The 26,423-nt window shown below is 40.1% G+C and overlaps 1 protein-coding gene across 3 annotated transcripts in view; it reads right to left on the bottom strand.

Annotated features, from left to right (window-relative positions):
• Positions 1 to 26,423, bottom strand: part of CAMK4 (calcium/calmodulin dependent protein kinase IV) — a 230,402-nt gene that overhangs the window by 78,015 nt on the left and 125,964 nt on the right. For all 3 annotated transcript variants that reach the window (XM_053567073.1, XM_053567074.1, XM_053567075.1), the window contains exons 3-4: positions 15,492 to 15,554; positions 13,558 to 13,640 (exon numbers count right to left, since the gene is read on the bottom strand). In XM_053567073.1, the coding sequence (XP_053423048.1) occupies positions 13,558 to 13,640; positions 15,492 to 15,554 (146 nt within the window). The remainder of the gene's footprint in view (positions 1 to 13,557; positions 13,641 to 15,491; positions 15,555 to 26,423) is intronic.

The following is a 26,423-nucleotide window of genomic DNA, read 5'->3' as shown; positions in this document are numbered from 1 at the left end:
AGTTAACTCTGTCCAACCTTCATTCTCCCATGAGGATAAACTTGATTCCATTTTGTCCCAGAAAAAATTGCATTTTTCCCACAGTCACTCACCGGGTTTAGGACTTTAGTACCACTTCTTTGTAGTACCCTCCAGAGGGCACAACTCAGGTCCTGCACTTGGCACTCCTGGGGTGGAGCAGAGGCCACTAGCACAGCCAAGCGCTGTCTCCCCAGCTGTCTGCTACAGTGCGCAGTTCTTACGGGCATTAGCACCCCCTGGGAGAGGCAGCACTTTACACCCACTGGAATCTCCTCTCTGCATTTTGGTTTATTATAAAGTCTCAAGCTTTAGCCCAGACATGGTGCTTGTGTGTTTTCATTTGTATATAATTTAGGGTTAAGTGACTATTGGGGGCTAATTGTTTGTGTCTCCTCAAAATTTGAAACCTAATCACCAATGTGATGGTGTTAAAGGGTGAGGGTCTTTGGGTGGTGATTCAATGATGAAGACAGAGCCTTTGTGAATGTGATTAGGGCCCTTACAGAAGACACTCCACAGGGTTTCTCTGTCCTTCCATCATGGCGGGACCCAGAGAGAAAACACTGTCTACGAACCAAAGAGCACTCCCTTGCCGACACTCAGTCTACTGGGACCTTGATCTTGGACTTTCCAGACTACAGAACCATGGGAAATGAACTTTGGTGATTTATAAGCCATTCAGTCTAAGGAATTTTTTCACAGCAACAGGGATGAACTAAGAACACGTCCTTATGTTAATGTCTAGGATTCCAAGAAGTGACTATTCTTAGGACCTGTTTTGATAGGATGGAGGGACAAGTATTAGGGTTCTGAAGAACAGTTAATGGAAATTTTGCTAAATTTCCCTGAAATATGTTAAATTAGTAAAACCATTCATCTAACTAATCAGAGGATACATTCCAACAGATATATTTATTTATTCAATGGATATTATAAAGTAGCTGCTATGTCCTGCCCACTCAGTAATAAACAGACATCCTCTGCACTCAGGACATTTCTCTTGGTGTAAGTAGACAGATAATGTTCAATACAGTGTGTTAAAAAGACAGGTGATCTGTTCTGGAGGCTATGTAAGGTAGGAAAGAGATTCCAGAAACAGCTACCTCTCAGCTCAGACATGAAAGGTATATGGAAGTTTTCCAGATGCAGGGATGGTGGAAGCTGGGGGTGGGGATGGGTGTGGGAGAAGAACACAGGATCAGGCAGGAAGATGATTCTGTGTAATTTGAGCCAAGTACTGGATATAAAAAGAATAAGATTTGAGATCTGCCCTAGATGACCATAGAGGACGGTGAAAAAGAACTTATAAACAAAAAACCATTATCACATGTGTAATATATATTATACTAAGGCTTGTACAGCTGAGGCTTTTATTAATCCTATAGTGAAAAACACCTCCAGGGTAGATGTGTGGGGCAGAGGCACCAACTGCTGTACATCCTCACCTTGTCTGAAGTGGGGCTCTGCACACCAGACCTTTCAACCACTATTCTTCCAGGCCACTCCTGCCAAAAGGAGTTCTGCTCCCGCATGCATGGTTAAATCAGATTGTCAGATTGTTGGTTAGGTTTCTGGAACTCAGACATTTGATTTTCAATATTTTATAAGCTGAGCTACCACCCAGGCAGTCCACGGCTGACAAGAGACATCAATAGCAATGAAATTCTCAAGTCACAAATGCAGGTTTACAACTGACCAAGCAAAAGAAAATGAAATCTTGCAATTTTTTTCCTCTCCACTTCCATCACATGACTACAGCAGATGTGTCTGGGCAATGCCTTCTGCAGGGCACTGGGGTAAAATTCTTAGCCTTCTCGATAACAATGTAGTTGCTTGGGTCTCCCACAGAGCCTTGTTGCAAGCCTCGATCATAGTAGGCAGTCAATGAATTATCTGTGGAATCAATACTAATTGACAAGTGACTGGATGTCTGAAAAATTTCTCACTGAGGATATTTGGACAATACCTTTGTCTGTGTTCATCATCATGGGGAACAAAGGCCCTGGACTCAGACATGATACCCAGCCCAAGTACACTGACCCCAAAGGGAGAACAGTCATATCCTGCTTGCCAGAGGAGAATGCAATATATGGAAACATTCCTGCCAGCCTCAGGAATAAACTCAGAGTTACCTAGTTTTAAATACCACTGTACTAATCCACATGAAAAAAGCCAACAATCCCTTATATCAATGGGCAAGAGACATGAATAAAACTTTCTCTAAAGACGACAGACGAATGGCTAACAAACACATGAAAAAATGTTCATCATCTCTATATATTAGAGAAATGCAAATCAAAACAACCCTGAGATATCATCTAACCCCAGTGAGAATGGCCCACATCACAAAATCTCAAAACTGCAGATGCTGGCGTGGATGTGGAGAGAAGGGAACACTTTTACACTGCTGGTGGGACTGCAAACTAGTACAACCTTTCTGGAAGGAAGTATGGAGAAACCTCAAAGCACTCAACCTAGACCTCCCATTCGATCCTGCAATCCCATTACTGGGCATCTACCCAGAAGGAAAAAAATCCTTTTATCATAAGGACACTTGTACTAGACTGTTTATTGCAGCTCAATTTACCATTGCCAAAATGTGGAAACAGCCTAAATGCCCACCAACCCAGGAATGGATTGACAAGCTGTGGTATATGTATACCATGGAATACTATTCAGCCATTAAAAAAAATGGAGACTTTACATCCTTCGTATTAACCTGGATGGAAGTGGAAGACATTATTCTTAGTAAAGCATCACAAAAATGGAGAAGCATGAATCCTATGTACTCAATCTTGATATGAGGACAATTAATGACAATTAAGGTTATGGGGGGGGAAGCAGAAAGAGGGATGGAGGGAGGAGGGTGGGGCCTTAGTGTGTGTCACATTTTATGGGGGCAAGACATGATTGCAAGAGGGACTTTACCTAACAATTGCAATCAGTGTAACTGGTTTATTGTACCCTCAATGAATCCCCAACAATAAAAAAAAAAAAAAGAAAAAAAAAAAGAAACTTATTTTAGACAAAATCCATGTCATTTAAATTCAGCAAAAGAGAGCTTTGTTTCATGAAGCGACACAGAACAATTCCTTCAGACAATTCAGATGACACTTCAACAAATTTGCCAATAAATCTGAACCATGCATAGATAGTCAAGACTTTATAGCTTTACACAAAACAGTGACTTTGATTTTTAGAAGCAATGAGATATTCCATTATTGCAGGGGTTTCAAAGCTATAAAAAGAGAGGGATAATTTTGGCAGATATCTTGGGGTTTTGTTTAAATTTAAACATATTATTGCTATATTTCTTTTTTAGATTTAGCAAACTAATTGTATTTTAAGATCATTTTCAAAGGCCCAGGGCCATGTAGTTTGTCTCTCTGCCACAAAATTTGCGGACTAGGCTAGAAGGCTCAGTGTAAAAACAAAATGTCTTCTAGGATTTTAATGACAACACTGACCCAGAGGGGTGCCCTGGGGTTCCAGTTCATACTGCACAGGCCCCTCAGATGCTAAAGGACCCAGCAGATATGGGTCTGGGAAGGAAGCAGGTGTCTTTCCCTAAGCATCTGGGCTGCCCTCCCCTGGCCTCAGCAAGCCTTCCCGCTAAATAAAACTGCACCTTTTACTTCTACTGCTGGCTGTGTTGGTCTATGCACTCCTCTTCTCCCCAGTTGGCCTGTTTTCCTTCTTATCTAAAAATTATAGGATGAAAAAATACAGGCAATGCCTATGTCTCTCCATGCACCTGCATTAGTAGACGACTCTGGGCATTTGCTTCTGTCACACTAATTGCTGCAAATTGAATTGAGCCCATCTCCATCCAGGCAGTTAACGCAGGCACAGCAGCCGAAGGGCTCTAATCTGATCATATCCTGAGGCTCTCAGACTTCCTGGCACGTAGATTAGGAGCCAATTGCTCTGTCACTGATCGCAGCTTTCTCTCAAATGGCTGCATTATTAGATGACTGTAAGTCTATGAGAGAAAGACATTTGTCTGACAGGACTGTGAACTGAAGGACTGAATAACACAGAATAAAAGCCCCAAATAATACGAAGGTTCAGGAACCCAGTGTTAAGGGCTGTCAGCACCCCATTATGCCCTTACATACAAAGTTGTATGGAAATGAATTCCACTGTACCCTGTGAAAAGCTTCATTCATGCTTTTTCTATCTTTATTGATGATTATCTTTGCCATTTTGCTGCTTTAGTAAAATCTCTCCCAAAGAGTGCTAAATTCATGGACTTTAAAAAATAGTTTCAAAGGTACTACTAGTACTTGTTACATCTGAGAGAGAGAGTTGGGGGTTATAGATCAATGCTGGTGCTGGCCAGGGGGTTATAGATCAATGCGGGTATTGACCAGGGAGGTTATATATAGATCAATGTGGGTGCTGACCAGGGGGGAGTTATAGATCAATGTGGGTGCTGGCCAGGGGGTTATATATCAATGGGGGTGCTGGCCAGGAGGAATTATAGGTCAATGTGGATGCTGACCAGGGGGGTTCTGGATCAATGTGGGTGCTGGACAGGGGGGAGTTACAGATTAATGTGGGTGCTATCCAGAGAGGTTATAGATCAATGTGGGTGCTGACCAGGGAGGTTATAGATCAATGTGGGTGCTGACCAGGGGTGCTATAGATCAATGTGGGTGCTGGCCAGGGGAAAGTTATAGATTGATGTGGGTGCTGACCAGAGGGGTTATAGATCAATGTGGGTGCTGACCAGGGAGATTATAGATTAATGTGGGTGCTAGCCAGGGAAGAGTTATCGATCAATGTGGGTTCTGGGCAGGGGGATTCTAGATCAATGTACGTGCTGGCCAGGATGAGTTACAGATTAATGTGGGTGCTAGCCAGGGGGCAGTTAAAGATCAATGTGGGTGCTGGCCAAAGGGGGAATTATAGATCGATGTGTGTGGTGGCCAGGGGGGTTATAGATAGATGTGGGTGCTGGCCAGGGGGCAGTTATAGATCAATGTGGGTTTTGGCCAGGGGGGAGTTACAGATCAATGTGGGTTCTGGCCAGGGGGAGTTATAGATCGATGTGGGTGCTGGCTAGCGGGGAGCTACAGATCGATGTGGGTTCTGGCCAGGGGGGAGTTATAGATCGATGTGGGTGCTGGTTAGCGGGGAGCTACAGATCGATGTGGGTGCTGGCCAGGGGGGTTATAGATCGATGTGGGTGCTGGCCAGGGGGGTTGTAGATTGAGGTGGGTGCTGGCCAGGGGGGTTATAGATCGAGGTGGGTGCTGGCCAGGGAGGTTATAGATCGATGTGGGTGCTGACCAGGGGGGCTATAGATCAATGTGGGTGCTGGCTGAGGGGGGTGTGTGTTATAGATCAATGTGGGTGCTGGTGAGGGGGGCTATAGATCAATGTGGGTGCTGGCTGGGGGGGCTATAGATCAATGTGGGTGCTGGTGAGGGGGGCTATAGATCAATGTGGGTGCTGGCGGGGGTGTGTGTGTGTTACAGATCAATGTGGGTGCTGGCCAGGGAGGTTATAGATCAATGTGGGTGGTGACCAGGGAGGTTATAGATCAATGTGGGTGGTGCCCAGGGAGCCGGCAGCACAAGGTAAAGAGGAGGCCACATTGAATTGCAAACCTGGGAATAAGCCTAAGGGATTCCCAGTCCAATTCCCTTAGACTATAAATAACAAGCCTGACCCAAAGATATATAAATTGCCCAGGAGCACGCTGTTTATTTAATCATTCTCTTGGCAAATATCTAGCAACTGCTTGTTTTCAGTTGAGCTCAGCTTTTTATAATGGAGACTCAGATAATCCTGTTTTACCCCGAGGATGTACCTCTGTGTTTTTGGACATCACTTTTTTTCTGGGAGGCCCTTCCATTCAGCCTCCACCTGCTCATTTCCAATTTCTGACATGAGATGCAGTTCAAAAGATTCTATCTACTTTTACCTGAAGCCATTTCTGAGTTAGAAGATTCCTTGTTTCACGTCCCACGCACTGTGTTTATACCCCAATTATAGTTCTTATCATCCTCACATGAGTACCTAGAGCCCAATTTGGGGACAATCTCTAGCAAATGCAAAATGTAGGTTTTTTGTGTACTGATTCTTATTTTTATTTTCTTTTTCGTTCCTAGCCCTCGTTTATTTTTTTTATCTTGTGATGTTGTAGTTGTCACTTTATTTAGGAGGTAATGGTAATATCAAAAAAAATTATAGACACTTTAAAATATGTAGATACTTTATCTGGGAGGTAATGATAATATCAAAAATAATTGAGAGCTTTATTTGATATTTTGATAATATCAAAAAAAATTGAGAGTCCCTATCATATTTTTATTTTCCCTTTTCTGAACTATGAGCTCCCTGAGGGTAGAGACAATGTACTTCAGTTAGTACAGAGGTGAGAAGAGATTAAGGTAGGTGGTAAATCCAGGACTGCAGGGTGAAATCAGATTGTAAGTGTTTAAAGTATTGACCCAAGTGGAAAATAGTCAGTAGCCTGCTGGGCTGACCCCATCAGATCTGTGCTTTACATACAGATGGACTGAAGCAAGGGAAGCTCAGACCTGCTAGGAATCTGTTGCAATGGGGAAGAATGCCAAGGCTCCAAAGAGCAGAAGCAATGGTGAAGGGGAAAGGGAACAGATTTGAAATTGGCTCAGGGGGAGAATTATGAGAAGGAGACAGGGAAAAGTGAAAGGAAGAAGAAGTTAATGTTGATTAACTTGGTGAGTCTTCACAGAGGCAGGGAGAGGAAGCAAGATTGAGAATAAGATGCTGTGTTCATTGGAGGTCATATTGATTTAGAGGTGCTGATGGGACTCGGTGAAAATATGGTTTTCATCTCTGCTGGACTGAAGCTGCCACCGTGGCTCGAGCCACAAGTGAGAGTTGAATTCACCAACAGAGAGAGAATGTAGGCAGAAGTGTAAGGGAAACTTAAGAGGAGGAGAGAAGAGATCAGTCAAGAGAAAACCAAAGAGCTGGATGAAAGCCAAGGGAAAGAGATTCTGTCAAAAACTGCATGGATGATATGGGGCAGGAGGTCTAGCTAATAATATAAAGTGCCACCCTCCAGCGTCCCCACATATGCGCACACTCAGTACCCACAGACTCTGAGCGCTCCCCAAAACTCCTTGCTCTTGCCCTCGTCTGTTCCCACGGTCTTGCTGACAAACTTTACCACTTCTTACCTCAAGTGTCCTATTCCATTCTCTCCCAGCTATTATAAATTTCCCTTCTCCAGAAACACTGGAAAAATAGAGCTTATCAAGTATAAACGTCTTACACCCCAATACATTCCTACTCCCAGCCCTAGAAAACCACTGCTTTGCTTCCATCTCTAGATTTTCCCCTGCTGGGATTTCTGTATAAATGTAGTCACTGAGTGTACCATCTTCCATGGCTTGTCCGGCTTTCTTCACTTGACATGTGCTTGAGGTTAACCCATGTTGTAGTACTTATCAAAGGAACATTCCTTTTCATGGCTGGATGGGATCCCACCATACGTTATGTTTGTTCATTCGCCAGTTGATGACATTCTCTTAAACAAGCTCCACTCTGTGTGCAGGCGTCCATCTGCGCCCTTGTACTGCCCCCAGGGGACTGCAAGGGCAGGGAAACTGACACAGACTTGACACCCAGGATGTCTGCTGCACCATGAATAATGAAGTCCTTTGTTTTGCATTCAGGAGTCTCATATTTTTTGCTAGCATCTATAAAAGACCAAGAGGCTAACTTAATAGTGTAGGGTAGAATTATATCTCAGCCGCCAAAAGAAGCCTTTCAATCTATTCCAAAAATCTTTCTTTTTCAAAATTGTTTTTACTAATCTAGGTCCTTTGATCTTTGGTCTCTTTCTGCTTCTGAGGAAACTTACTATTCTAAATAAATCCCTTTATCTGACTGTAGGTCTCATTCCTTCTGTGCCTTTTCTCGGATTGTTTCTCCAAATATGACTCCCTCTCATACAAATCCATCCTACTTCTCTTTCTCATGGACTCCTTCCCATCAGCAGATCAGTGTGTTACCAGAGCTCCGGCTTAAAATAACACACATGCCTCCACTTAGCTTACACATGCCCTTCCCTACCTCACCTCTATCCATCCCTAATAGAAAAACTTTTAGACAAAGCAGCTATAAAACTCGTCTAAGTCAAAGTATATGTTTTCTTCATATATAGCCAGATAAAACCACATAAAGAGAAGATGTGTTTAAAATATCCATGGTTGATAACTACATATTAATATTCAAGTTAAGACAATACTCATGTAGGTCAACATGTTAGATTACTAATCTGAAGTTTCATTTTTAAATCTGAGTACTGATCCTCAATTATCCTGTCTGTAGAATACATATTTCAAGGCCTACCTTGTATATGTGTTGCTGTCATGGTTAAATGATATCATGTTAATAAAATGCCCTGTGTACTCTGCCAGTACCCCAACAGACACTCAAAAATGGCCCTCATCATAATGACTATCTTTTCTGGACAATCAAATTTTATAGAATTTCTCTTTAGACAATTATATTAGTGCCTAAATTTTGACACAGTGATCTTCACAAATCCAGATATTTTCTGAGTTTGGCTAACCATTAAACCAACCATAATATAACCCTGAGGAAACCAGGCCAAGAAACAGCCCAAGTTCTATTCCTAAAACATTTTTCAAATGGCAATGCCCTGAAGATTCAGTCTGTTTCTTCAAAGTGTAGGAGGCTGAGAGATGCTGACGTAGAGATGACTATTGCATGTTGGGACTGATATACCAGGACTGAGGTCAGGCAACTAGTAGGTTAACTGCAGAGTCCCTGATGATTCCCACTGCTTCCCTTGCACATTGACAACTGAGTTTATAAAATGAATATTTTCAGTTTGGAGAAATGAAAAAAAAATTGCAGACAGCCTGAGTTTCCAGACTGACTTTATGACTTCTCTGTATCTCCTTTAGTTTATGCTCTTAAAAAAAACTGTGGATAGTAAATCCTCAAAACTTTTAAGGGTAATGAGTGGGGGTAAGTAGATGCATAGCTTTACAGAAGATCAATTGGTGCATCATGGAGGCTCCATAAGTAAACAATAGTTTATTTTCTTGGAAATGATGTGAAAGAGATGGACTGGGTTTAATAAGGAAGAAAGTGAAACCATACAAGGATAAAAGGGTTGATGGACCAGACAGTCCAGCTGCCTAAATTGGGAGGATCATTTACCTTTACTAATTCCCAGTCTTCACATCTGTGTAGTGTGCACACTGCTTTTCATTCTGCTTGTTCCAAAGGGTTGACTTTTTAAGAGGGAAATACACTAGTGTCTGTGAAAGACTTTTAAAACCATCTGTGAATTTTTGCTATCAGCAATAATGGGTTAGATAAGCCTGCAGGCAAAAACAATGAAAACAATCTAAATATCCATTTGACGCCATCAGAGAGTTATCAAGGAAAAGAAGGCTTTAGGAACCAAGATTCATGATAGTAGAAAAACCCTGCAAAGCAAACTTGCCACCTGATGCCTCGCCTTTTCTCTAACGGTGTTTACTGATTCTAAAACAGCAGCCAACAGGCTGAGAAGCTGAACAAAGTTTATGGCAATTATACAGAGTTGAGGGGACAGAAAGTGACATTCAGAGTCTGTCCAGGAAGAGGAGCCCTGGTAAAATCCCTTGGCTTAAAGTTGGAACCTATAAATCTGTTTAATGCAGAATTTAAATAGTAAGGTACATAGGATAACCAGAGGTCTGTAAGATTTGACAAGAAATGCGCCAGCCACCAGGAAGCCAGCTTTGAATTAGCCCAACACGTGATTCTATTGAAGTGATCTCTTTCTTACCATGACTGTCAGAACAAAAGAAAATCTGCTCTTTTCAAAGCTTCAGATTCTAAAATCTTTTATATATGATATTTGGCATCGGAACAAGCAAAATCAGACAAGCAAAAACACAAGAAGAAAACAGAAAAACAATTTTAAAAATTCACAAGACACTCAGATACTGAAGTTATCAGATAAAAATCAGGGAAAAAATTGTTTGCTTTAATTAGAAGACTTTAAAGATACTACTAAATTAGTTGTCTTAAAATATATTTTCTGGGGCGGCGCCTGTGGCTCAGTGAGTAGGGCGCCGGCCCCATATGCCGAGGGTGGCGGGTTCAAACCCAGCCCCGGCCAGACTGCAACAAAAAAATAGCCGGGCATTGTGGCGGGCGCCTGTAGTCCCAGCTGCTTGGGAGGCTGAGGCAAGAGAATCGCGTAGGCCCAAGAGTTAGAGGTTGCTGTGAGCCGTGTGACGCCACGGCTCTCTACCGGAGGGCGGTACAGTGAGACTCTGTCTCTACAAAAAAAAAAAAAAATATATATATATATATATTTTCTGAAACATAAAAATTGAAAATTTACTATTAAATCAAACCACCTCATACTTTGTCCACTTTAATAACTCAATTTAATGATGGTGAGATTTTAAGAGATATGATCAGACTGTGAAGGATTAAACAGAGAACATCTGGAGTTTTCTTCTTCCCATGATGTCATAATTGTGCAGATTAATTTTTGTTTTGAATTTCTCTTGGGCACAAAAAAAGTCCCTAATTTTATTTCAAAATTTCTAATTGGTTATCCTATGTATCTCACTATTTAAATTCTACATTAAACAGCAGATTTTAATTGGATTTTGGCCATGTTAAATTTTTTATAAGCTTCATAGAAGAGTTTTCTTACTAATCAAATACAACCATTTTGACTATAATGGACTGATATGATTATCTCTTCAACGACTCTTCCATTAGTTCATTCATTACGTACTATTAGAGTTGCAATGAGACCAGTAATAAATTCTTATCTTCACAATTAAATAAATTTGGTTTTTACCTAAACATAAAAAAAAACAGACTACATCATGCTTTTTAAATTCTCAACAGAGAAAACAATACATTGGATACTAATTCAGGATATACTTTAAGTTTGATTACAATTTAAAGATAACTGTACAATTAGGCAACTTAATGGAGAGATCAAGTTCATCTCAGCTATGTCAATGTTGTTGTGGACAACAACATTCAGAGAAAAATCGTCTATCTTCTAAAACCACCAAGAGTTTGTAGAGAGGCTGAGTGCTTTATTGGCTGTCTGCCATTCCTTAGATGTATTCTGTTAAATCTGAATATTTCATCCATTTATCTCTGCTAATGAAATTATCAATAGCATTTACTTTTTCATTTTTATCTAGAGCTGAATTAAATTCCATCTCAAATTCTTTTATGGAAGAAAGGTTGGGAAGAATGGAAGAAAAGATCTTTGATTCTAAATTAATTCAAATAAATAGAGGTAGGTAAGTACAATTAGTAGATGGTCACTTCAGTGTGGCATTCCTGACCTGTAGTTATTTACAATTAAAAAATAAGATTTCTCGGGTGATGCCTGTGGCTCAAAGGAATAGGGCGCTGGCCCCATATCCTGGAGATGGTGGGTTCAAACCCGGCCCCAGCCAAAAACTGCAAAAAAAAAAAAAAAAGATTTTTCTCTGATAAACCATATTAGCAGAGAAATGTACAAGGTCTCCTGACAGAGACCTTGGGGCTCCAAAGCCAGCAGGATCTTGACTGTGAACTGATTCTATTAACGTACCTCAACAAGGAGTAGGTCCACAAAAAAAGAGTCAGGTAAAGAGGGGTTAAAAAAAGAAGACATTATAGCCAAATTTTGGCAATACCCAAATAAGCTAGTTCAGATGAGTCTTGTCTAAGCACATGGGAACATGATGGTTTTAGAACAAGACTATCTTTACAGTGAACCAGTCTAAGCTTTCTTAGCAGCAAAAAAATAGTTTCAAATTTCTTCTGAGATTCAGAGAAATTAAGCAAATTATTCTAGGTGAGTTATTCATCCTTGTAGGGTAGAGTCAGGATTCAGAACTGTGAGCCTAAAAGAACTTATCTTTAGGCTTCCTGGGTTAAGTCCTTATTCTTAAATATGAAAATAGTCAAAATGTTATGATTTTAAAAGTCTAATATTTTATTTAACCTGTTCTAAGGAGATGTAATGATACATATGTAGTTCTAATCAAGCTGGGCCGTTTTGTGCCTTCTCACCAAAAGATCCAAATCTTCATTGGGTAACATTAAAAACAAATGATATCTTTGAAAAATAATATGAATACTTTTTAAAGCTCTTGAAAAGGCAGCTAATCCAAATGGGTGGAGGAGGGATGAGAAGGAAGACATCTTAGCTCATTCAGGCTGCTATGCTTAAATGCCGTACACTGGGTAGCCTACAAACAACATGCATTGACTTCTTGTGTTTCTAGCACCTGGAAAGTCCAAGACCAGGGCACTAGCAGATGCAGTATCTGGTGAGTACCCACTTCCTCACAGAGGGCACCTTCTCAGCTCTCTGCAGCCTCTATAATAAGTGCACTAATCCCATTCATGAGGGTTTCACCCTTATGACCTAATTACCCCTCAAAGGTCTCATGTCCTAATACCATAACCTTGAGGGGATTTCAAATATGAATTTAGGTGGGGAAGGGACACAAACTTTCAGACAATAGAAAAGGGAGGACTTTTTCTCTCCTAACAAAACCAAAATTAGTCCATCCCCCTCCTCAGGGTCCATTCATTGTAGCAGTTGCTGACTCATTCGTTCCTTCCATTGTTCAGTAAGTAGAATGTGTATATGGAGCATTGACTGTGATGCAGGTGTTCACATCATGTCAGTGGTTCTCTCAGTCTTTCTTCTAAACCACAGCCCACTGCTCTTTTACCCCATTCTTTAACCAAGACCTTTCCTTCAGTGCACAGCATCTTATCATGTCTAATATACAGCTACTTAGTTTCTTGATCTTCTTGCAATTCCATTCTTTTCTGATTACCTGATGGATGCAACAAAAAGCTCCCAAGAGCCCATTGGGGCAAACATAGAATCTCCTGAGAAGGCAGAGAAGGTGAAATAACTGTGAACCTAAAGCCTGTGTGTCTTCTACAAATAGTTGGCCTATATTCTGCCCTGCCAGATTTTCCATTCCTCTGCCTCTAGTGATGAACATATGAACAGAAAACCAAAATTAGCAATAATTGGCTAAAACAGAACATGTTTTACTTTACAATGTGGAAATCTTTATACATATTTCTAAAGAAAGTTGGTTTAAAAATAATCATTTAAAGAGTACTGATTTTTATGAGCTATAATAGAACACTGTTATAGTACATGTTTAACTTTCTATAATTTTCATCAAATATTTTCTTAAAATATTCCCATAATCTTACTACTAAGTTATGATTTTAGAAATTCTGTTTTTCTTATTGAGGAGTTAAATGTTTGCAAAGGTAAATAGATACTGCAGGGTTTTTCTTTTTACTCACCAAACATTCCAAGTTTTTATTCAGCTATATCTTATTGACTACCACCACTTCCAACATTCTTCATTAAATTTATTTTAGTAGAATTTATCAACTAATATAAACTGTTATTATAAAAAATTTCAGAAGAAATTTCCCTTACATTATTTTTTTGCTGGGCAAAACAAACCTTTTTCTGTGGTTAGATTTTTATGACCAACTCACCTATCAAACAGTTCTCCTCCTGTGACGAGTTCTAGGACCAAACTGATTTCTGTAGGGGTTTCAAATATCTCTTTAAGTTTTATCTGGGGAAAAACATAAAAAACAAGATATCACAAATTTCTTATTTCCATCTTTCTTGGAAATAGCTAACACTATGGCTAAACAACACTCTGCAATAGTAACATATTAGATCATTGATAATAAAGGTTCCTCAGTATAATCTCTGTATAAGGCAGCTTTTTGGCACTCTTTCTGGGTTGTTGATTTTATCAGTCACCTCATTTTTTCAAAGTCCTATAGAATTTTGATATTTGGGGTTTTATTTTTTTGACCTGCCAGAAATACTTCCTAACTTTCAGAAATTATCCCAACTTCTGAATTGCTCCAGAATCAAAAACAAAACAACAAACATTCCTAAACCATTTCAAGGCATTGTGATTGTAAGAAATGCAAACTATCTCTTTCTCCTGAAAATAAAAAACTTGGAATTAGGGGTCTGAGGCAGGGCATGGAGGTGCCAGATTAAAGTTTGTCTACATGTAAAGGTTATCCCTCAAGAGCTAAAAAGTTGTTGGTGGGTAAAGGGTCCTCAGTAATGTGGCAGTGGCAGTGATTTGATTGACCATATAGGTCATACTCAAAGAATCCAACAAGTCTGGTATATTTTTCTACATACATCTGAGAATCTAGCTACCAGGACTGATCCACATTTGAGGAAGATTCCACATTTACTTCTCTTTGGAAGGAAAAGAAATGGATAATGTAAAATTGGTGACTGAGTTTGGCAAATTTTGTCCATTGCTTGCACAGAGCCCTTTCCCCTGTACTTTATTACACACACCACCCTGATTTTGTTTGGGAAAGCAAGTTTCCTAATCCCACATTATAGATCATAAATATCTAAGCCACTGATTTCCCAGCCTCCATGTAGTTATGTGTGCTCTAGTGGTCAGCCCTGGCCAGACTCTGCTGGGGAGAGTTTTCTTCCTGCCTTGAAGATAGACCTCAAATCTATCTCGTGACAATGTGGAGAAGCCATGTTAGGCCCAGGAGTGAAAACTGTGAGGGTGAAAGTCAATATTCTGGAGACAGCAAAATGGAGGATGGGCTGTGGGCCTGGATAGCATCCCTGAGAAGCTGAGTTGGTACTTGAAACTGCCTGCCTTCTTATTGCTTGTAACAGAAGAAAAATGCTTGTTTAGAGCACCATACTCAAGTTTTTCTACTATTTATAGCTGAATGCATCCCTAACTCATATATTAAGTTTTATGCCCTTTGTTTTGAACCTAAGAATCCTCCTAGACATCACAACTTGCTAAGAGAAATGAGCAAAATACTTTAAGTAGACGGCTTAATTCATAAAAACAATCGGTGGCCTTAAAATGATCTTGTTGCTTTTCACTCCATTGGTTCAACAAAGCTCTTCATGAGACTGTCTCCTCAGAGGCTTTGTCTAGATTTAGCCTAAAGCAGAGCTTCTGAGGACATTTTATTTTCCCCACTGAAGTACATCGTTTATTTGCAACATCACATTGTTCTCAAAGCTGGTCTTCTCTCAAAGGACACTGACAGATGTAACTCTAGAAAGCAATGAAATTTCTTCACAGGCTTTTTCGGCAATGGAATTAGTAAGATAGGCACACAAAAGAAGGAAAAAGCCAACATTTTTATTAGAGTGAAACAAAACTCTTCCATTTTTATCCTTTTATGCAAAAAATGAAGATGGTAAACACTGCTGATCTTTCCACTCTGGAACTTTCTCAGGATTGTTATTTATGAGATTTATTCAGTCAAAGAATTAAAAATGTGACAAGATGAGATGACAGTGGCTACTACTGGTGGCAGAATCCCCTTATCATCAGTATGGACAGTGAAGGACAAAGATCTCATCATCTCTGGAAATTACTGGAAATAGTAGGTTAAAAAACACTTACAATGTTTGGATGTGAGAGGCGAAGAAGAACTCTTATTTCAGTTCTTACAATTTTTTTGTCCACCTAAAAAGCAAAATAAAAGAGATAAACTGAAAGGAACTCCCCCCTTAGAAATACTTCAATGTAGCAGAGAATCAGACACACCAATAACTACGTGGGTGAGTTACATAAGTGGAGGCTAAGTCCTAAGCTGTTCTTGTGTCTCCTTCCTTCCTTTCCTTTTCAGCTGCACGCCCTTCCTCTTTGCTTCAGACATGAGGCAGAGCCAGTAACCAATATGAATCACAACTTGTCAGAGCCCTTGCATGGTGTCTTCCCTTCCTTCTCAACAAAAATCATCATCATCACTGTCAACCATGAAGGCACAAGTTCTCAACCCATCCCTCTTCCTACTCTTCCTTATATGGGAGTCTCTATCTCCAGCTCAGTGGACCTGGGATCACTTCACCTGCTTTCCTCACACACAGGACATGCATACATGACCCCCAGCCGCACTGATCAGAGTATCCTGTTCCCTGGCCACAGTGGTAGGGCCACGGATATCCACCAGACTCAAGTCATCTCAGTCAGGCTCCTCTTCAGAAATATTGCTTTAATGATCAAGAAAGAAAGAGGAATTCTCTTTTTCTCTGAGATTGTAAGAACAAAAGAAGATAGAGTCTGCTGCTACCAGTGACCGTGTTTGATACCACGTGACCACGTTACTAAAAATGAAGCAACACAGGTGAGTCCACAAAGCAGAAATTGCTTTTCTCTGCTTAAGTTATATAAAGTTAGTTTCTACTGCTTGCCATTAAAGAGCTTTAGTCAGTTTACTACTTGGTCTCTCTGTTCAAGACAATGGCCATTTACTTTAGGATATACCAGAATTTGGGCTGCTCCCTCTCTCTAGGCCAATGATTGACTCTTTTAATCACAATGAATGAGCTGACCTTTCTGGTCACTAAAAGTCATACACAAGAGAGAAAGTTTTTAGTGTCCTCCTCTACCAATAAAACCCATCAGAATAATACACAGATAATACCTGCACTCCCCTGTCATCTAAGCTGTCCAAGAACCCTTGGACTGGCAGAGTTCATGTGGTTTTAGAAATGAAGATGAAGAAGTTTATATGCAATTCACAGCCAAACTCTGTGGGCAAGAGACTGCTCGAAGGGGTGAATGAATTCTACCCTTGCAGTTACGTCTCCTGAGGAAGAAGGAATTGGCCTTGGGAGAAATCCAATCCCATTTCAATGGCAATAGCCACAACTTTTAAGATGATGAAGAATGACATTTGATTTTTATTCTCTAATGAAAACATTAACTTTCAAGGACACATTCTTTAAAAAAGAAAAGGAAATTTTACAGGCTTTATATGTTCTTTTCCTTGATTGCAACATATAAATATATTTAACATTTATTATCTCTGGCAAATATAATTTTTAATATCTTAACGAAGGATAGCAGTTGCCATTTAGAAATGCTTTAAGTTTTTATGAGAAGAGAACATATTTTCAAGGAGCTGGTAAAGAGTTCCTATCCAAATAAGACTTCTCAAGAGTCTATCGCACCACTGTATATAAGGAAGTATTAAATAGCCATATGGTCATGGTAAGGCCTCTTAAACTGTAATAAAAATTTCGGTCATTCATGTAAGCAATTAGGAGGCTCAGGATGTTGGAATATATTTTTGCCAAAGAAAATCAAACTATTAAAATCAAATTACAATACTACAAAACAATGTATTCTACCTATGTTGAAGGGATACCAGTGAGTGCAACCCAGCACATTTCTTAAAATATTCATAAACTTCCCACTTAAAAATATAGTATCAGCTATAAATTAGACTAAGACAAGGATGATGGTATGATCTGTGCATTTCAGTACCTGACTAATAATATGAAGTAGTTATATCAAGGGGTGTGGGCGAGATTTGCTGTAAGCAGAGAAAGACAAGTTAATAACAAATAACTTAATTCAAGTAACTGTGCATCAAAATTGATAAGCTCCAGGCCTTTCCCAGTGAAAGGAACCAAGGAAGATATACATCTTGATGTAGCTTGTGTTCTATGACTCAGAGCTTTGGAAGCTGCTTTACCAGTCCCCTTCGGTAGCTATTTTGCATGATTCAGACTATATTTGAATACCAAAATTCTTTCAGTTGCAAGTCACAAACACCCAACTCAAACTCACCTAAGACAGAAAAGTAACTTATTGGACATGTACCTAGGAAGTCAGAATGGATCTACCTACAGACAAAGCCCAAATAAGAGGTTCATACTCAAACAGTGCATCTCTCTCTCCCCCTCCTCTTTCTCCCCTCTCTCCTTTCCATCTTTCTTCTTTCTCTGCCTTCCCGCCCCACCTCGTACATGTTTGCCTCCCTCCCTCTCTTCTTTTCAAATGGCAGGAAACATGGCCCTAGAAGCTTCAAGCCTATATGACTCAGACTCATATTTCGAAGGGAAGAGACTCTCTCTCTCTCTCTCTCCGTCTATCTAATCTGAAGTAGTTTTCTCACTGGCCTTGCTTGTTTTCTGTGCCTCCTCTTATTCATCTAACTATGACAAGGCCAACCATGGGTCACCAGCCCTGTACTTTGACTATCATTGAGGAAAAGGGAAAGGTTTGGTCTCCCTGAAGAATGGATGTAGGGAGGCACTAAAGACTCCCTTGCTGTTTGCTTTTAACATTTTTTCTCTCCTTTTTACCTTTGGATAAGATCACGAAGCATTAATTTCTCTGCTTCTTCCATGTCCTTATCAATAAGTAATTAACAAATATTCACTTATAATAATCTTGCCACCAGTATATTTAATATTCAGGATTTAGACCACTTACCAGTAACTCAAATAGACCCTATCAAATAGTTAAACTTTTTCCTAGAAACTCTTTTGAATTCAAACTGAAAACTGAAGAAGAGTAATTGCTTAGCCTGCCCATGTACATCTGGATATAAGCCCAGCAGACTCTCTAGCTTTGTACCTCCATTCCGCTGTGTTGTTCTATACTTCTAGACAGCAGGTTTGGCAATTGTTTTGATGTTACTAGTAATGTAAGTTGAAAGGAAGGAAAGACATCTAACAAAATGGTGGCTGTAGCTAGCCAATATGAAAGGTTGGACTACAAACTGGGACAAAAGTTCTCAGAGTCTATGTGCTTTGTGGGACAGAAGTGAATCATAACTTTCATCATATTGTCAACACTCTTGAGGCAGAAAAAACATAAAAATTTGATTTAGAAACAGGAAAATGTGTTCCATGGAACTGGAGATTCAAAACTCTCAGAAGGAATATGTAGTTTATGTGTAATCAATGGATAGTACATAGTACAATTGGATGAATGAAAAAAAAATACATGGTCTTTCTCTGAGAAAGATTACAGTCTACTCTGGAAGATCAGATTCATTTACGTAGCATTATCAGAATATAGTGAAGAACAGTAAAAGAAAAATAAACACTGCAAACAAGTTTCATTTTAAAAGTTCCATTGTTCAGTATAACATCTTTATTTTCCTGAGCCTCAATAATGTTAATATTCAAACAGTGGGCGTATTCTAAATGATTTTTGACATTACTGACATTTAAAAAAATCACATATTATTAATACAAAATGAACAAAGATTTTCTTGGTTTTGTACAGGGTACGTAGAGATGGTGTGACTTGTGGGTTGCTGATAGCTGGTCAATGCTCTTAGGCTACCCAATCATGGGATGTTAGACAGCACAGTCCAGCAGTAGTGGAGTAATAGAACAAGACTCTAAAAGTTATTTAATTTAGTAAGAAATTATAAATTTCATGCACATTTGCTATGGAGCAAGACACTCCATTGGGATCAAATATGAGATCTGTGAGGAAGAGAAGCATTGCTCGAACAGTCAGGTGACATGAACAGATCTGTGTGAAGAGCTCATCACTTTCTATTTCAGTTTCTGCAGATGCTGTTGCAGAAAATTCTGATACTGAATATTTTTATCACCACCTTCTCCTCACATCAGCAAGGATTTCCTTGCTAATATAACATAAATGTATTTAATGCATCTGTCATTATTGTGTAGCGTTTAGAAAAATATTGTGGACATGGGTGTCCCTAAAATAAGACTGTTGGAACTAGGATTTTTTTTTTTTCTCACTGCACTTTTACGGTTTATGTAATATAGGTCTTTCCCTAATTTTCACATAATTCTGATCAATGTAAAACGATAACATGTGGTGGGATCTTTTTATTTTTTCACATGATATATTTATATCAACCAAATATTTTCTAATACAAGGAAACATTTTGAAGAAATTTATTTTTTACCATGTTATATAGTACATATTACATGTTAGGATGCCTTTTCTTTCTTTCTTTCCTTTTTTTTTTTAGTTCTTGAAAGTTAAATTATCTAAACTCTAAAAATACTCAGAACACACCAGATTGCAAAAAGTCTGGGCTAGCAACGCTCTAGTGTAATCAGTTGCTTTGAATTCAGAATTAACTTTTTTCTTCAAAAACAATTTTTTAAAGGGTAGTTACTTTTACAGCATACTCTATATTATTGTCTCAAAACAAGATATGGTCTCAGGGTCATTCCTGGTCCCTTTGATAGTTTGTTTTTGGTATTATATTTAAAGTATAAAAGAGGATGTATGTGGGTGGCGCTGTGGCTCAGTCGGTAGGGCGCCGGCCCCATATACCGAGGGTGGTGGGTTCAAACCCGGCCCCAGCCAAACTGCAACAAAAAATAGCTGGGCGTTGTGGCGGGTGCCTGTAGTCCCAGCTACTCGGGAGGCTGAGGCAAGAGAATCGCTTAAGCCCAGGAGTTGGAGGTTGCTGTGAGCTGTGTGATGCCACGGCACTCTACCGAGCGCCATGAAGTGAGACTCTGTCTCTACAAAAAAAAAAAAAGAGGATGTATGTGGGTTACCTGCAAATACTACACCATGTTGTAGTAGAAGGGACTCACGTATCCTTAAATTTTGGTAGCCACTGAGGTTCTGAAACAAATCCCCCACAGATACTGAGGGAAGGAGGACTTTACCTCAAACAAAACAACAAATCACAGCAAACTGAATGCAGGGGTAGGTGAGAATCCAGCTGTGTCCTGTCAAACCCCAGAGTAAAGAGATCTGCACCCCAATGCCACTCTTCTCATTAAATGTATTATTTGGAAACTACAGGCATTTTTATTAAAACGTTATTTATGTTACAATAAAATATAATGCGTTCATAATTCTAATTTTAAAAAATAATTAATAAATATTGAAAGGTGTCGATTTTAATCTCCAATACAGTAAATATGCAGTTATTTGCCAGCATAAAGGGCTCCTAAAACCAAAACCTTTGGGAATGACTACTCCAGAAAATTTAACACAGTACATTTAAAAACAGAATGAAATGAAAGGGAGAAAAGGGAAAAAAAATGTTAGTAACAAAAATTTAAACTAAAAAAAGGATGTGAATACAGTGTCATTCTTGCCCCCATGAATGCTGGAGCCCAGGCTGAATAACATGAAGGTCATGGTTGAGTGGAGGCTGCAAAGGGTTAAGCACGCAAGAGTCTTAGAAGAGGGAACTTCAGGAACAGCGGAGTGGAAGCTCCATCAATCCAAGGAGGGGAAGCGAGTGACAACACCTGGGCTGGAAGTAAAATGAGGATGACCAAGGCAACCAGTGGAGGATGAAGGTGAAAGGGGGAGTGGACGAGGGGAAAAGGGCAGGCAAGACCATACTCAGGTCAGGAAATACTTCCCAGAGGGAGAAGCTGAGGCCTTTTGTTGTGTTTTTGAAACAAAGTCTGAAAGGGTCCTAAGTAGCCCTACTGCCAAGGGCAGTGCTCTCCAAAAATGTCCCAGAGGTCACACAGGTGTGGGTCTTAACAGCTATCTCATTGCAACTTTCCCAATATTCCTCTCATTCCAGAAGTCAGTGTTTTTCTCTTACTTCTGAATTCCCCTTCAAACTCCTGGGAGCCCAATTGAGAGTCTGAGCTCTCACAAGGCCAGTCAGAATGAGTAATATTTTCCTAGAAAATAACTGTCAAGCAAGCCACGAAAGTCAACGGGCAGCTATCTGAACAGTCATCACTCCCACTTGAAATTAGCTTCCAAGTGCTACCATAATTAGCATCTTGAGAAGCATTGACAGATGGCTTTAACCAACCAAGACGACATCAATATTGAAACCCCGAAGGCATACCTTTGGTATCTACAAAATACTTACAGAATGGTTGTTTTTCAGTCCTATAAATTTAAAAGTATAAAAATATATTTTATTAAAATCCTAACTTAGAGAATAAATTATAGCCCAGGTTCTCTAGAAAATAGATGTGAGGCAAGGATTGATGCTCTGCTGTCCTATTTGACCACCCAGAGCAGCCAGAGTGTGGGGAAAGGGAAGTGTGGAGAAGTGGGTGACACGATGCACTCAGCACACCTGCTTCCAAGGCTCAAAGAGCAGGACAGAAACACAGCAGCTCCTGTGGGCAGCTGCACCACGGGGCACATGCTACTTCTCCAGGAAGACTGTACCAGGCCACCATGCCTCCAAGAAGTCCATGGGAAGCAGGAAGAAGGGAATTTACCTGTTTGGGAACCCCTTTTCCTGTTTCCCATTGGTGAAATTGGGCCCCATGAGTTAATTTGCTATACTTATGGGAGGCACTTGGGGTCTGTTTGGAAGTCACTTGTGATGGGATATTCCTCTTTCAGAAGATATCCAATTTCATTCAAATCCAAAAGAGGTTGGAAGACCCAAAATGTTCAGGTGTGAAAATTGGGTGATCAGCCCAGCTATATGAAGTGGCCAAAGGGCATTTAGCACCCCTGGCTTGAATTCTATATGTGGGCTTATTCTAAATGACTTTTGACATTATCAGGCATTTCAAAAAATCGCATTATTGTTAGTACAAAATGAAGAATGATTTTCTTGGTTTTGTAGAGCTGGTGTGACTTGTGGGTTGCTTAGTAGCTGGTCAATAGCATCCCTGCTCTGAGGGGGCCCATCAGACAGACAGAATCCGAGGAGGCCCATCCGTGCTGTCCCATCACTGAGCATTCTAGAGTTATCACTGTTCGTAGGTGCTACAGTTTGAATGCATTTCCCCAAAATTCATGTTGGAAATTTAATTGCCATTGTACCAGTATCAAGAGGGAGGGCCTTTGAAAGGGGATTGGATCACGAGGGCACTGCCTCTGTGACAGATTAATGCCACTATCCTGGGAACAAGTCGGTTATCACAGGAGGGGGCACCTGACAAAAGGTCAGGCTCAGTCTTACTTTTCTCTCTGTCTCAAGTGCAGCTTCGGCCTCCCATCTGCCCACCATGAGAGGACCCTCCCCAGATGCTGGTGTCACATGCCTGCACTTACCAGCTTCCAGAACCATGAGCCGAACACACTTCTGTTTATTATTCTGTCTGTGGCATTCTGTTATAACAGCAGGAAGCACTCAGACTCTAGGTAAACTAAACTGACAGCAGGGTAATCGCAGTCCTGCTTCCCCAGTTTATGGTGTCATTGATCATCAGAAAGATCCTTGTCTTCCATGTACATTCTCTGTGTCATCGCTGTAGTTGCCAACATGAAATGGATCATCAGGAAATGACTTGGGCGCATGGGCTTCTGCTGTAAAGCCTTCTTTTAGCTCCTATACTTACACTACCCTAAGAATTCTAATGGCTTTTGACATGCTTTCAATATAAAACATACTTTGTGAAGATTATACACTATTTAAAAATTTAATAAAAGCAATTATGCAAATTTGTACTGTTTGAAAGTCCATAGAACTTAAGATTTCTTAATAGTGAACGAAATCCCAATTCTGCTGTCTGCTTCCATGAAGGGGGAGAAAGAAATGGATAAGAGGCATAATTACAAAGGAATGGCAGAGAGAAAGGACCCAACATTTATTTTATTTTATTTATTTATTTATTTTGCAGTTTTTGGCCGGGGCTGGGTTTGAACCCACCACTTCTGGTATATGGGGCCGGCGCCCTACTCCTTTGAGCCACAGGTGCCGCCCCATTTATTTTATTTTTTTGAGACAGAGTCTCTCTTTGTCACTCTTGGTAGAGTACTGTGGCATCACAGCTCACAGCAACCTCAAACTCTTGGGCTCAAATGATCCTCTTGCCTCAGCCTCCCGAGTAGCTGGGAATATAGGCATCTGCCAAAAGGCCCAGTTAGTTTTTCTATTTTTAGTAGAGACAGGGTCTAGCTGTAGTTCGGGCTGGTCTCAAACTCCTGAGCTCTGGCAATCCACCTACCTCGGCCTCCCAGAGTGCTAGCAATACAGGCGTGAGCCACCACACTGGGCCTCAGGACCCACCATGGAAGCAGGCTTGATTAAGTAAGGACCCTTCACTAAGACATGCAACAAATATACTTCTGTACTGATGCCAAAGTGGCTGAGAAAGAAAACAGGGGAGGAAGGATTGAACAATATATGAAGAAAGCAATGAGAATTTTAAAAGATTAAAAAAGAACAGCCAGTTTCTTCATTGTGGGAATTACAGAGGAGAGAAAGGTGGTGAATAAATTGAAGAAAAGGAGATATATATATATATATAAAACACTAGATTTCTGCTGGACTGGACCGCTATGTTATATGAGGCCTAGATCCAGACCGGAACTTCAAATGCTCTTGGAAATTTGGAGTGACCCATACAACTACTGCTGCTCTTCTTGTTCTAGTGATTCAGGCAAGAACAGCAGCATTTTCACATAAAGTGCTGAGCTTCATCTCATTTTCCTTGTAGGGATATTAAGACTACTCGTTTTGTTTTGCCTTTTTATTATTTCTCTGGTTTCTTTGGCTCATTTTTGGATTGAATGGTATTCAGAGAACATGATGCAAACTACAGAATTGTGCTCCTCAAATCCTTTATAAAAACTGGCAGAATACAGACCATTAATGCATAAATAAACAAACAACCGAATGTCTTTAAGCTTTAACAATGATTCCCTTCTGCATAGCTTCTGCTTAATTTAGCATCCTGTTTTCTGACATTCAACAAGTACGTGTTGGCACTGACACGCGTGGTGAAAAGACTTGACAACTGCAGTTTTGTTAAATTCAAGAATGACAGTTTTAGTCTATAAGGATTTGAAAACTAAGAAGTGCTATTTTAACACCCCCCAATCAAAAGTGGGACATGTATAAATACCAAGGTTTTTCTGTATGAGGCTGGTGCCTCCAATAACTACAAAATTTTAACTAAGTCTGAGTATCTTTATCTTCTTGTTCCAACAGAAACCTAGGCATCTTATAACTGTCTCACATTTTTCCTGGTCTTCTCAAGAGGCAACTTGTTTTTGTTCCAATAGGAAATGTACCACAGGATCTGAGAGTAAGAGATGTCCTCCTTGCTCCTTATCGCTACATGTGAGTCGTGTCCCCTTCCCTCTCCCTCCCAAATCCCAGCTTCTCTGAAATGTCTGTTGTCAAAAAGTGCAACCTGCAACCCTCTCCTTGTTGTAATCACCTTTCTGTCTTCCTGTCCCTAACCTACTCCATACTGAAGAATTTGGCTAATATGTCTCCTCCGTGTCAACCATCACTCCTATCACCATTCTTACCAACTTTCTTGTGATGATTCATTCAACATCCTTGCTTCTTAGTTTCTTTCCCACTCACACAATTCCTCATATCTCTTCCTACATTTTTCCTAAGCAACCAATTCCCACGACCACATCTCAGGCCTTATCATTACCATCAATTGAATCACCCCCAAAACCTTGACTACAAACATCTGGCTCTCTGATTCCTACCTCTTACCTTCCTTAGCTTAGATTCCATGGCCAATTAATATAAGTGCTGCTCTGCACACCCCCAACTCCTTGCCCTTCTCTTGCCCAGAAAAACCCTGAATTTGGTTATACTTGCCCAGAAAAAAACCTTAATTTGGTTAAACTCCACTCTTCTCTTACTCTGTCTATGCCTGAAGTAAAGTGACTGGAAGAAAATTCATGACCACAGTGATTCATTTTTAATTTACAACCCCAGCTCTTCTGTGGCCCTGAGCATTCTCACTCTGCAACAAAACATTTCGTGCCTTCTCTCCTCCAACCTCTAACACTCCCTTCTCTCTTTATTCTCCTCTCATGGTTATGCTTCTAATTCGTTCTCAAGGCATAAAAAAATCCAAGGAGACCAGACCACTATCTTCTCATCTACCAATCTATCCATTTATAGTTAGCTATATTCAATTAATTTTATCCATTTATTTTGAAAATATTTTTAAGCACTGGATCTGTATGGATGGTATTATAGAAATGAGGATACAGCAGTAAAGACAATAAATAGAGCTCCTATCCTAAGAATTTTATGTTCTAGTAGACACAGCAAATTAACAAGTAAATAAACAGAAGGTCCAGAGTTAGAAAGCACTAAGCAGAAAACAAAACAAAACAAAAGAAGGGTAAGGAAGGTAGAGATGGACTTACAGGGGAGGACTGTCTGATAGGCTTAACGCTGGACCCAGCCACTTGGCTGTTTGGGAGAAGTGTTCCAGACAAGAAACAGTAGTGCAAAAGCCCTCAGCTAGTAGAGGGCCTTGAAGAAACTGAGTGACAGTCAGGAGGCCAGTTTAACCAGAGAAAAATGATGGAGATGGAAAGCACTGGGTGACAACAGAGGCTCTTCATGGCTGGAAATCAGGTCATGAAGAGCTTTCCTTAATCATGAAGAGCCGAGTTGCCTCCAGTAAGAACTTTGCATTTTAGTATAAGAAAGATCACACGCAATTTAAAGGTTCAGAGAGAGGAACGACACAATCTTAGTCAAGCTTTAAAAGGACACTTTGACTGGTGTGGGGGTGAGGATGATGGGATTAATAAAAGCAAGGAGATCCGATAAAGGACTATGGCAGTTATCCAGGTGAGGAATGACGGATGTTTGGGCCCATGTGGTAATGATGAGGGTGGGAAGTGGAAGCCTATTTTTTAAGGAAGAGCCATGGATATTTG

The sequence above is a fragment of the Nycticebus coucang genome, chromosome 17 (assembly GCF_027406575.1).
Source record: "Nycticebus coucang isolate mNycCou1 chromosome 17, mNycCou1.pri, whole genome shotgun sequence".
Taxonomy (NCBI): Eukaryota; Metazoa; Chordata; class Mammalia; order Primates; family Lorisidae; genus Nycticebus; species Nycticebus coucang.
This window is presented reverse-complemented; position numbering and strand designations above follow the sequence as displayed.